Raw genomic sequence first — 13785 nt, forward strand, 5'->3', positions numbered from 1 at the left:
CCCTGTCTCTACAAAAAATTTTGAAAAATTAGCCAGGCATGGTGATGTGTGCCTGTAGTCCCAGGTACTTGGAAGATTGAGGCAGGAGGATCACTTGAGCTATCATCATTCCAGTGCACTCCAGCCTGGGTGACAGAGACCCTGTCTCTAAAAAAAAAAGCAAAACACAGAATGCTATCTGCTTGAACATGCCTAGATTCTCTCTGAAAAGATAGATAACAAAGGAGTAATTGAGTATGAAGAATTTTCACCTTTTATAATTCTGAATCATGTGAATGTCTTTATGCATTAAAAATTAACATTGAGCGTAAAAAAATTTTAGAAAATGCAGCTAAAATTTAAAGAAAACTTTATCTGTAACTCTATGACCCAAAGATATTTTTTCATTTAGCAATAGCTCAAAGGCAGCCCTCTTCTCTAGTAGTTTGCTGTATCTTATGGTAGTGGTTATCACACAACCCACCTACCAGTTTGGAGGGGACTGACTACCAGGCCTCAGTGTGTAGACCTAGAAAAGTCTTATGGATTAGACCCTGGGGAACCACCACATTTAAGGGACAGAAGAAGAAAAGCATTCACAGAGACAGGTTAAGAAAAAGGCCAACAAGATCCTAGCTGAGCTCAGGATAGGAGAAAACCCTGGTCCATCTGTGCCTAATCTCCAGCAGGCACATTACGAACTTGTCTCTCCCCAGAGAACAGCAGATCCTTGAGAGCACAGACTTTTGTCACTGCTGTATCTGCAGTGCCTACAACAGTGCCTGGCTCAGGGTAGTTGGTCAATAATTACTTGAGTGAATGAAAGGATAAAGGCTAGGATCTAAGTGGTCACTAAACTTGGCAATTAGAAGGCACTGATTACATAAACCAGGACCACTTTCAGGACACCCTCCTTCCTTCTCCCCTTTCACCCATAATCTAATACCTAAGGAGACTACCACCGGGAGTCTGTCTCCTGGAAAACAGAAGAATGTTCAGGTACTTAAATGTGAGTTCACTTTGAAGTATAGGATACAAGGCCTGTTTTTATGTGTACATCTCATTCACCCATTTTGATGGAAACACTTCACAGGTAGACATTGTCTTTGTGATGGGTACCTCCTTCAAGACTTTATGTAATAACTATACAGCCTGTAAAAGTTATGTATTGATAGAACACTTGAGCATGAAAGTAATTTTTCATTCAAATTAGTCTCATGAGAATTATGCCAAATGAAGAAATCACCCCATCCATTTATCTGCTTTATGTGTTTCCACATTTGCTTAAAAATTAGCATTCTTGATGATCTTTTACAGTTCCCAGCCCACCAATTAATGTTCGCAGATTTCTAACTATACACAGCAGTCAAAAGATCAGATTGTAAAAATACCACATGATTAAGAGCTCCAAACAGAGCCTTGCAGCTTCTGAGGCAGAACCCCACCTGGCCACATCAGCTGCTCCAACTTCAAAGCCCTCCACGGCACCAGCTCAGCCAGGCTCACTCCGGTTCCTTCTCCCACTGATCAGGCCAAGCAGGACTTGTTAAATATGCACATCAGAGCTCCCAGCACACAGTAGGAGCTCACTAGGTATGAATTGATTATAAACCTGAAACTTTCCTTCAGATTATAAATGTAACTAATATCCATCTCTTTTCCAGCTTTCATCATATCTTCAGGTTTTCTCTCTTTACCAAGGCAGTTAAGGCACTACATCCTTTATGAAGTTTTCCTTACTTCTCACTAGAAGACAGCTCCCTTTAGACCTACCATCCCTAAATGCAATCGGCTTTGCACCTTCTGCTTACTCAACACTCCACAAAGTACATTTGCTATGTGGTATTTATTCAATGACTTTCTATATTTAGTCACCACTTAAATCACTGCTAAGCTCTTTTTCATGTCTATCTGAATCACAGTTCTGATTCTTAGATTGTGAAGTCAACAGGCAAGGGCTGGCCTGTGAGCTACAATTTACAATGACTAACATGGTGTCACAATCAAAGAACTCTGAGTAGATGATTGTGTAGAAAGAGGATGAGGATGGAGATGAGGGTCCTGAGGAAGGGCCCAGACTGGCTGCCCAACCCACAAAAGCTGAGGCCTGAACAAGGCCTGGGATCTGCTTTCCCCCCTGCCCAGAGGGTCCATCTAAGGGCAATTCTAAGGCACAATGGTGAAGGACATGATTGGTCCCCCAAGTGTGGTCCTCTGGTCTCACAGCAGCCCCCTGCCTGGAAACAGTGCAACAAGTATTCCATTTAGAAGATCTTCCCAAACACATGCAAGCAGCATTCTCTAATGAAAATGGAGACAAGGTCTTTCTTGGAAGAGAGTGCCCCAGAAGACACTCTCTGCCCCAAGACCAACCAGGTCCCTTTTAAGGTCCCTGAGAACAACAGCCTGGGAGCAACCAAGACTTTCAAAGGCTGACAAGGCACAAAGTGGATGAATGGAAAGATAACACTACATGAAAAAAAAAAACTTTGGCTTATAAAACCTCCAACCTGAGGCATGGACATCAGTGTCCACTAACATGCAGTAACAGATGATTGTAGCAGAGATGATTATCAGAAATGCTTCAGCATTTCTCACATTGCCCACATCCCAAGCCCTGCTCTACCCTCCCACCCCCGCCCCCACCCTCCCACCCACACACACACCCACACACACACACACACACACACACACACACAGTATCTGCAGAATAAGTCAGAGGTCAGCATCCAGAGCCTGATGTCAGGATAGAACTCTTGGCACTGTGCACTAAAACACCGTGATTAGTCCGGTCTAGACAGCAAAGTAACGCTGGCCTAAGCTTGAACTGAAGGGTCCGTCTTGTGAAAAGTTAGGCTGCACCCAAGACAGCCAGGTCTGGAAAGTCTTTCACTTCTCCTACTTCACTGAAAGGCTGCCCACCTTGGTTGAATGTCAGCTTATACCGTAACCGGATAGGTTCCTGGGACATAAGAGATACATTAAATTAGTGAGGAGTACCCAGAGGCCAGCCCAGAGTAAAAGGTTTCACCCACCCAGGAGTTACCAAGGAACAGTAGATATGTATTCATTCAAGTCAAGTGAGGGCTTCAAACAACTGTATGACATGGACATCCCTGGCTTAGCCTCTTAGGGATTACATACGCAAGGAGCCAGGCACACATCCTGGGAGCCCTTCTACACTTATGCAGTCCTAAGATGGACTGCAATTCAGAGACCAGCTAAGAGAGACAGGCCTCAGCCTTTCAAGGGATTCCATGGGATTAAGAAAGTTCATGTGTCCCTCCCTTGGTTCCCAGCTATGACAAATCCATCACAGATCTTCTTTCAATAACCCCAAAGGAAAATAGACTCTAGCAAGGGATAATCCACACAGCCCCATCCAGCCAAACCAGAGACTTCAGAGCAAGGCCTCAATATGGCTTTCTCCACCCACAAAGTTACCTCCCTATAATTCAGGGGTCCCCATTTCCCTGCTACCAAAGATACCAGAACATACTTTATGTGGATTGTCAAGCAGCAGCATCTGAGATATCACAGCTGGAGGCATCAAAGGACTGAATGCAGGAAGCTTGGAGCTGGATGCCGGCTGCAGCTTCACTCTCATTGACTATTGGGGAAAAAACCCAACAGGTAACAAATTCCTAACAAACTACATGTTCCATGAGGGAGATCAGGTGAACGGGAGCTTGACCTCCACCCTACTCCTCCAAGGAGAAATGGGCTTCTCAGGAGGCATGACATCCCAAGGCGCCCATGGAAGCCCAAGCAGACAGCTCCCACTAATTGATGAAAGGATCCAAGAGGTCTTTCCTTCCACATACAGAATATACCTGAGGTTGTGTGGTCAACAGCTGGCATCTGAGAGGCAGCATAAATAGCCAGGGCACATCTAGGCTCGAATTCTAACTCTACTTCTTAATAGCTCTGTAACCTTGGGCAAAATACTTAACTTCTGAGCCTGGGGTTGATAATTTATAAAAATTTATAAAATGGCTGTTAATCAGTGGGGCCTTACTTCCCTTGGAAAGGGGTAGATATGTCATCCCAAATTGTCCAGGTGCCTTACATCCCTGGACACATGTTATTGGTCTAAGGTATGAAAGTAATGTCAGCAAGGCCAATCATAGTCCTTTCTTGGCTAATTAATATGCATGCCCCATGTCATGTGAGTTTCTTTCTGAGATAAAAAGGGTTAAGAACTAGGCAACCCTGGAGTTCCTGGGAGCCATGATCCTGCTTTATAGAGAGACGATCAGAGAACAGTTTCAAAGAGAAAAGCAAAGTCAAGAGATGAAAAGAGACGATGCTTCAGGAATCATTTAAGAACCAGGATCCGCTCATATCTGAAGTCCTGATATTCAGGAACGCCGGGTGTGGTAAGCCACTTTATCTTCAACTAGCTTGAATGAAGATTTTCCCCTTATACCTAACAGATGATGTCCCAGCAAAGGACCCAGTGCTTAAAAACGATAGCCAATACTGAAAAGTTCAAAGGAGGCAGCCAGCAGATAACTCACCTTTGGCACAGCCACCTGAAACATGATGTCCCAGACAGGCTGAGTAGCAGTGCTCATCATGGTCAAGAGTAACACCTGCACCTCGGGGTGGCCAGGGGCCCCAGTCTGGGAGAAGTGGAGCAGAATTCTGAATCCATTGCGGTCATACACGATCAGAGGTGGCAGGCTGCCTGGGAGAGAGGGCCCAACCAGAAGGGTCAGCACCTGCTATAAACTCCCCCAACAGCCAGTCTGGAGAGGTGTGCACATTATCACCAAGTGCTGCTGCTCTTCCATTCAGAACATCCCTTAGACTTAACCCTTTTGCGCTAGCACAATCCAAGTCCTCATTACTCTAGCTGGACTCCTGTGACCGTCCAGACTGACTTCTCCCCACCATCCAATCATCCTAAGCACATTACCAGTTTTGAAGAATATTTATTTTGAGGGAGATTTAAGTATGAGTAACATCATGCATGAGCACTATACAAAATACAGAATTACAGAGAATGAAATATAAAAATCACCTAATTCTACCCAGAAATAAACACTGCTAACACTGGAAATTTTTTCCTTCTGGTCTCTTTCATATGACAACACCCCCAACACACACTTTCATGTTAATATTTAATTGTACAAAACTGTAAAGATATCAAATCTCCTCTAATATGTTTAATAAAATTCCAATGGAAATCCTAAAGATTGTTTTAATTTAGATAAGAAGTGATTCTAATGTTAATTTGAAGGGGAAAAAATATGAGTCTAACCAAGAAACAAAAGAGGAGCAGGACATTTGCATTAGCAAATATTCAGGTAAAACTGCAACTCAAGTAAAGTGGTATAGAACAGAACATAGAACAGACTCAAATATGAGACTGTAACATGATAATACATATTTCAAAATCAGTGGTTGATTCAATGAATGGCACTCAGATCACTGGCTAACCATCTGGAAAGAAATTTTAATGAAGACCCTTATATCTCATGCCAAACATCAGTTATCAAAATGTACATTATAGGCCGGGCACGGTGGCTCATCTCTGTAATCCCAGCACTCTGGGAGGCCAAAGCAGGAGGATCACTTGAGGCCAAGAGTCCAAAGACCAGCCTGGGCAACACAGCGAGACCCATCTCTACAAAAAAAGTTCAAAAATTAGCCAGGTGTAATGGCACACTTGTGGTCCCAGCTACTCAGGAGGCTGAGGACTGCCCTGGGCTACAGAGTGAGTCCCTGTCTCTCTCTCTCTCTCTCAAAAAAAAAGTACATTATAAAAATATAGTTTAATAATGAAACTGCCAAAGATTTAAAAGTAACCTCTTTAGAAGGGAAATTGGTAATGCAGATCAAAATTTTAGATGTCTAAATCCAGCATTTCATTACTTTTAAGAAGATCTCCTAAAAATCAGGAATATATCAAAGATGTCCTAAGACGTTCTTGGTAGCACTATTTTAACAGCAAACAGAAAGTAACAAACTACCCTTCAGAAAGGGACTGAATAAATGAATTATGATACATCTATTTAGTGGTACAGATTCATTAAAAATCAAGTTTTTGAAGAACAAGGGCATGAAAAAATGGTACAGGCTTTTTATGTAACAGTAAATAAAACAGAATATAAAGCAACCCATACATGCTGTGGTATCAATTTATTAAGAATTGTATGTACCTATATGTACACGGATAAGAAGAAATATATTAGAACATTAACAGAACTCCCATCTCTGGCTGATTATGGTACAGGTAATTTTACTTTTCTGCTTTATCTTTTCTAAAACTCTACAGTAAACATGTATTTTTGTTTTTAATGTTTTTTGGGTTTTTTTTTCCCCTTGAGACAGGGTCTCGCTTTGTCATCCAGGCTAGAGTGCAGTGGCATCATCATAGCTCACGGCAAGCTCAAACTCCTGGGCTCAAGTGATCCTCCAGCCTCAGCCTCCTGAGTAGCTGGGAATACAGGCATGTGCCACAATGCCCGGCTAATTTTTCTATTTTCTGTAGAGATGGGGTCTTGCCCTTGCTCAGGATGATCTCAAACAACTGGTCTCAAGCAATCCTCCCATCTCAGCCTCCCAAACTGCTAGGATTACAGGCGTGAGACACCACATCCAGCCTTAATGTTATTTTAAAGTTTGTTTTGTAATAATTTCAGACCTGTGTGCCTGGCTTCCAGGGCCCTCTGCAATCTGACCCTGCCACACCAAGCCACAGGACGGCTCTGGCCTTGGAACCAAAGACCTGAGCTGTTTGCAGCTCTGCACGCTAGTACAGGGACTAGACCACAGGCACCTTAACTAGCTGGGCCTTCCAAGTTTCCTTTCCTTTGTAACAGAGGTAATGTCCACTTTTCTGCTTTAATGAAGAGCACTACCAAACGAGGATCACTAGCAAAATTCTTCTTTTCCTTCGAATTCTACCAGTTCCCTGTCATTCTAGGCCACATTAAACATTCCCTTCTTGGATTCCAAATGAACATCACGTCCCTCAGTAATAAGCCTCTTCATTACATTCTGTCTGCTAATATCCTTTAGTGTCAACACTAAGACGACTAAGAAAAGTATTAGCTAAACGACCAAGAAGGAACTCTTACTCTCTGCTCCTTGCAAAAATCTCTCTCATTCATTTTTCAAATTTAAGGGCCACCTCTACCAATCTGGAATGGGAAAAGCTGGGAGTCTAAGAGACTTTCTGGAAACAAAAGGGGGGTGAAACTGTACTTACTGGGCTTAACAGACTCCAAAGGGACAAACACCTGAGCCAGAGGCGTATTCTGTGAAGATGGGCAAGAAGCCAATGGGCCAGTCTCCCAGGACCAACCTGGGGAGGACTTAGTACCTGGTGGCACTTCCTTGGGGATACTTTTCTGTGAGACATAATTCCTGCAAAGAAATAAAAAATATCAAAGACTAGCAAAACTTGTAGAGAATTTCAGGAATCTGTGCTTAGGTTTTCTGAAGAAAGTAAGAAAGGAAAAAAATATATAACTTCAGACAAGTGAGCTAACCTATACCTCAGTTTCCCCATCTGTTAAACGGGAATAACATTAAGTATTTACCTCAAAGAGCTGTCATAAGAATTAAATGAAACAACATATGGAAAGCATTTAGAGTGTCAGCACAGAATAAGAACCCAATAAACTAGAGCTACTATTATTATGGTTATTCATGTTGTAGTTGCCAGGCAGTCTGTGACAACAAGTAGCTCAGTCAGGTTGTTTACCAAATGTGATCACCAGAGTGACATGAGCTAGGCAGATGATACACAAATTACACTGACCACTTTACACGTCATGATTTTGTCCATTAGGAACACAAACTGAAAACATTTTGGAAAACTAAAGTCCAGAGAGGTGAAGTAAACTACTCTATTGAGTGGCTGAAAAAATAAAACCACAAGAAACAACTTTTGGGTAGCAAAAGAAAGGAACTCTTTGCACATCTCCTATTTCTGCCACAGCCCTGTTCTGTTGGAAACACAGGCACTCTTTAGACTGTTTGGGGGAAGGCAAACTACTACTTTTCCAGAGGCAAATGGACAGGATCTATGAAAATGTTTTTACATTTCATACTTTAGAGAACCTACTTTTAGGAATCTATACTATAAAAACATTCCCCCAAGTGCCCAAACTGGAGATTACGTAAATGTCTGTAAGAGGGAAATGATTAAATATATTCACATAATGAATTATAATGTAGCTATTAAAAAGAATGAGGCATATTCACATAAACTGATACGGAAATGTGTCAAAGATATAACATGATACAAAAAGGTCATGCTGGAGTAGAGATTGTAAATTATAATCCCACTTGTGTAAAAATTAGCCACAATAGAAAAAAGCAAAGAGGGTGAGTGCAGTGGCTCATGCCTGTAATCCCAACACTTTGGAAGGCCAGGGCAGGAGGATTGCTTGAGGCCAATAGTCTGGGAAACATAGCAAAACCCCATCTCTACAAAAAATTTAAAAATTAGCCGGGTGTGGTGGCATGCGCCTGTTGTCTCAGCTACTGTGGAGGTTAAAGTGGGAGGATCGCTTGAGCCCAGGAGTTGGAGGTTGCAGTGAGCTATGAGCACTCCAGCCTGGGTGACAGAGTGAGATCCTGTCTCAAAAACAAAAAAATCAAAAAGAAAAAAAAAAAAGCAAAGAAGGAATATTCAACATTGTTCTTAAGGGATGGTATTTAGCACTTTCTGTTAGATATTTCTCTAATGTTCAAATTTTGCTTAACTTCAAATTACATGGCAAATTGGGAAAAAATAAATAAATAGCAAAAACATCACTATCATCTACTATTGCCAGTTCTTAAATAAACCCCTTTTCAGATGTCCTGGCCAAATCATGTGTTTTCTGATGACTTAGGAAGGGGGTTAAAAGGAGAAAAGTGGGAGCAGATTAAACTTTCAATAGAAAGAAGACACCCCTCTAGGGTTGAGAGATCTCTGGCTCCCAAAGCACCATTCCCTGGCCCTTGTGTGACGAGAGGGAACTGTACGCGGCAGCCAGACCCTTCCACTTCCCTTGCCCGTAACACTCACGGAGGGCCGGGGGATGGCTGTGGTGAGAGGAGATCCAGCAAGTTCCGGTCCGCAGAAGGGCTCTGAATGCCACCACCTGGCAGTGTGCTGGCAGAGGGATTCCTCTTTTCCTTATAGCAATTCGGAACAGCAACCTGTCAAACCAGGAATGGTTAAAGGAAGGCCAGGGTATGACGACCATCGGCCATGGTAAAACTGTGGCACAGCTCTCCTGAGCACACCAAAGCTGGTTCAGCCCAAACTTATCATATTTCTTGGGGTAGGAGGAGAAGGAAAGGGCAAGAGAACATGTGTCTCCTGAGCAGACTTTCAGGAAGCAGGAGCCCAGTGCAACTGAAGAGGGAAGGAGTAAGGAGAGGAAAAAGATGTCTCCCCTTGGGGGATTCCAGCAAGACAGTATGAATGAGGAAGAGGCTTTTGACCTCCAAGTCCATGAATCTCAAGCCAGGAGAGCGCAACCGCACCTCTTTCCCTGCCACGTAGCACTGCCTCATGAAGGCAGGTTTGAGAGACCCTACCTTCCTCTCTCTGGGCCCTGGCAAGAGCTTCCTTACCTTATTCGTAACAGGAGCATCACCAATTCCTGTAAGGAAAGAACAGAATGAGATGCACAACAGTAACTTCACCTGCTTCAAGGCAGAGATCGATACCACGTTCACCCTTTCTAGGACATTTAGGAACGACTTACCCAAGGTCACTCAACTCATCCTTGGCAAATCTATGAGTAATGTGCAAAGGGGACTTCTCTGAACTGCCCAGCACACCCCATTGCCTCAAAGGCAGCTTACGCTCCCTGGGTGGAATCACCTTTTTCTCTCCCTACTCAGAACCATTCTGAGTCTGCTCCCACTAAATATCCCCCTCACCCAAGGCTGCCAGGTCTTGATGAAGCAAAGATGGTGCCACAGTCCCAGCCTGCTCAGATCCATCATCCACCTCTAAGTCAATCAGGGTACAGTTTTTCATGCAGCCAGTTGGATTCTGAAAGACTAGAAAACATGTAAGGTTAGAAAAATAAGTAATACACTAGAGCAAAGTCTCCCCTTAAATCCTATCAGCTTCTCTCAGGCTCCTCCTAATCAAAAGATAACACCCTGCCCCCAAGAACCTTTCACCTCAGCAGCGTGTCCTGACACACAGCCTGAGCTGGCATCTGGACCATGAGGTAGTCGGAGGGCTGCCTTCCGACCCCAGAGATCACAGGGTCTTCCTCTACAGGTCCTATCACCCTGGACAGGGGCAGACTGGAACTTTTCCAGCTCAAGGCCTTTGAGGTTTCTGACCACAGCGAGTCAGAATCTCCCACAGTGCCCGATAAACAGATAATACCCAGGCCCAGCTCCAGGCGGTCCTGATTCACAAGGTTCAAACCAGGGACCTAACGGTCTGCAATTTAACCAGTGTTCCGGGTGATTCTGACACAGCTAACCTGGCACTAGGAACCACTGAGGAAAACCATTTCTTTGGTCCCATAAGTAAGCACTCATGAGAATGCAAACCCAGGCACAACTCAGCCATCTGCTTCCATGCGTCGCCAAAGCTGAGGTCCAGCCTGGCAGTCAGCCTGCAATGGCTCCTGTGGCACAGTCAGGCTAGGTGAAATCTGTTTTCACAGGAAAGGGATGAGAGGGCAAGTTCTCTCGTTTCTGTGCCACAACCCAGAACATTCTGAGGACCTGTTTCTTTCCTGGGATTTGCAGGCTGCCTCAAGGCAGAAGACGGCGAGAGGCTTTCAAACATACCTCTGGAGACAGGTATGTCTCCCACTGAGCTGGTCACTGTGTTTCCAAAGGTGACACGGCCCTCCATCACCTGTTTGTACAGCAGAACTCCTTGGGTGAGGAGATCATTTGCTTGGAGAATCTCGGCTGAAGAATGAGAGAAGAATCAGAACCCCTGGTTTAACTACCAACAATCTCAACAATCTAAGCCATTCCGCAGAGCAGCCTACACGCGGCCTGACTAGGTTCAGGTTATCTGTGCCTCTTGCCCCAAGATCATGTAATCAGGCCTAGCACTTAATCTCTGAGCCCTAATACTATTAGTTCCCAATGTAGAAGGAAGCAAATTTTTTTTACCTTCTATGTCTGCGCTGTCCAACATAATGGCTGCCAGTAAGAACTCTAAATATAGCTCTTTCAATGAGGAACTAAAACTTTTATTTCTTTTTTTGTTGTCTGTAGAGATGAGGTCTTGCTATGTTTCCCAGGCCACTGCACCTGGCCTTTAATTTTTAATTAATTTAAAATTAAAACCTGAAGCTGTTTTGTTAATGTGGATACAAATATTGAAAGAATTTCTTAGTACTTGACTCAGTTATTAGAAAGCTTTTAAGTATTTAGGTAATAAATTGGCATGAGAATCTACTTTTTAACCTATAAATTTTAAAAAATATTAAATACATATCATGTATTTCTCACAAAATTTTGGCATCCAAACTGAAACATGCCAAAGTATAAAACACTAGGGCCAGGTGTGGTGGCTCATGCTGTAATCCTGGAACTTTGGGGAGGCCAGTGAGGGAGGATCACTTGAGGCCATGAGTTTGAGACCAGCTTGAACAATATAGGGAGACCCTGTCTCTACAAAAAAACAGAAAAATGAGCCAGGAGTGGTGGCAGGCACCTGCAGTCATAGCTACTCGGGAACCTGTGGCAGGAAGATCATTTGAGCCAGAAGTTTGAGGGTACAGTGAGCTATAATGACGTCACTGCACTCTAGCCTGGGCAATAGAGCAAGACCCTGTCTCAAAAACAAACAAAAAAACCACCAAATATCATAAAACACACACTGGATTTCAAAATCTGCATGAGCATCCCATGGTCTGGTTTACCTGCAGACAACTCTCTCCTAGGAGAGACAGAATAGCAACAGGGCTGGGGTGATGTATAACAAACACTGCAGGCCAAAGTGCTGGAAGATTATTTCTCAGGGGGGACCAACTGCTTATTTCCCGCCAATTTTTTGACTGTGGACAAAGATTGCAAACTGGCAACATGGAGTTGAATTCAATGTAAAGTATTTCATTTGGCATGTGCAAGTGGTTTAAAAACTTAAATTTGACTACCTCTGACCTCACTGCAATCACTGAGAATACAATGAGTTTAGACAATAATTACATCACAAAAAAACCAGACAACCAGATACTATGGGCCTCCTGAACAACTATCTATGATGTATTCTTGACACTCCCACAACTGAACCTGAACTGATCAAGCCCCCAGTCCAATTGGCTATAAAAAGAAATATCAGAAACAAGGCCGGGCGCGGTGGCTCATGCCTGTAATCCTAGCACTCTGGGAGGCCGAGGTGGGCAGATTGCTGGAGCTCAGGAGTTCGAGACCAGCCTGACCAAGAGCGAGACCCCGTCTCTACCAAAAATAGAAAGAAATTATCTGGCTAACTAAAAATATATATAGAAAAAAGTAGCTGGGCACGGTGGCTCATGCCTGTAGTCCCAGCTACTCGGGACGCTGAGGCAGTAGGATCGCTTAAGCCCAGGAGTTTGAGGTTGCTGTGAGCTAGGCTGATGCCACGGCACTCACTCTAGCCCAGGCAACAGAGCGAGACTCTGTCTCAAAAAAAAAAAAAAGAAATATCAGAAACAGAAACATTAAACATCATCATGGGGGATGCAATGAGCAAAACAGACCAATAGAACTCTACAAGGCAAAGGAACTACCTTTCATGCAAGATAAAGAGAGATGGAAGGGAGGTCAGGTGTGTGCTATCCGTTAAAAGACTGGAGAAATATCAAGCAATTACAAACTGTGGCTTTTGAGCCTGATTTAGAACTGTTTTTTGTGTGCTGGGTTTTTTTTTTTTACTAAGTTATCCAGAGATGATTAAGGAGAGAAATGATTAGGGAAATTTGAAAACTAGCCAAATATTTGGTTATTTTGACATGTCTAGAATTTGTTCCCAAACAGACTAGGGTATGGGTGGTTACAAAGAGAGAGGTATAGATGAAGTAAGATCCAAAGATCAGCTAGTTACAAAAAAAGAAAAAAGAAAATCCACCATTAACTGGTAATTAGTAAAGATGAGTGAAGAATACGTAGGATTTACCCTACTATTCCCCTCTTTTATGTTTTGAGATTTTCCATAATAAGAAAGTTTTAAAATTGTTTCAGTACCTATGGACAATTCTCCACCATCCCTACCATATCCCATCGGCCTGGCTCATTTAGATGACCTACCTGGCCCCTGAAGTACACAACCTGGTGATCCCTTCAAGATGCACCACCCCCAGCTGTTTCTCTGACCTCTGTGGGATCGATCATTCAGCCTTCCCTCAAGCCTCCAGTAGGATTTTCTTCTACCTCTCTAACACCCAATCTCCATGGTAAATTTCCACCCCTTTCTAGGCTTCAGATCTGCTGCTGATTTCTTACACAAGCCTAGAATCTTCTTGAAATCAGCTCTAAAGCAACTCACGCCATGCCCTTCCCAAACCCAACTGCTACAGAACCCAAAGTCCACTCTGTCTTGATCCTAGCACCAGAGCAGCACGACAGAAGGACTATGTCTATTTTGCACTTGGGGTGCGAACTATGCCTAGGGAAATAAAACTGTTACCAAGAGCATCGTCATCATCAGTGGTGTCACTTGCCAGCCGGAACAGGGTAGGTCGCAGCTTTTCACACCTTTCATACACGACCTGGAAAAACAGACCTTGGTTCACAACACACACCTAGGCCCACACACAAGGCCCCAGGTGCCTCCAATCAAGCATGCAGGAGAGTCTGTGGCTTCAGTCTGTTCTGAATTCATGA

General features: G+C 43.5%; 1 protein-coding gene across 1 annotated transcript in view; it reads right to left on the reverse strand.

Annotated features, from left to right (window-relative positions):
• Positions 1–332: 332 nt before the first annotated feature.
• Positions 333–13785, reverse strand: part of GGA2 (golgi associated, gamma adaptin ear containing, ARF binding protein 2) — a 31196-nt gene continuing 17743 nt past the window's right edge. The window contains exons 9-17 of the mRNA XM_045542786.1: positions 13589–13670; positions 10753–10878; positions 9877–9999; positions 9565–9593; positions 9011–9144; positions 7199–7356; positions 4500–4669; positions 3479–3589; positions 333–2941 (exon numbers count right to left, since the gene is read on the reverse strand). Coding sequence (XP_045398742.1) covers positions 2831–2941; positions 3479–3589; positions 4500–4669; positions 7199–7356; positions 9011–9144; positions 9565–9593; positions 9877–9999; positions 10753–10878; positions 13589–13670 — 1044 coding nt within the window. The 3' untranslated portion in view covers positions 333–2830. The remainder of the gene's footprint in view (positions 2942–3478; positions 3590–4499; positions 4670–7198; positions 7357–9010; positions 9145–9564; positions 9594–9876; positions 10000–10752; positions 10879–13588; positions 13671–13785) is intronic.

Source organism: Lemur catta, chromosome 2, assembly GCF_020740605.2.
Source record: "Lemur catta isolate mLemCat1 chromosome 2, mLemCat1.pri, whole genome shotgun sequence".
In the NCBI taxonomy this organism is placed as follows: domain Eukaryota; kingdom Metazoa; phylum Chordata; class Mammalia; order Primates; family Lemuridae; genus Lemur; species Lemur catta.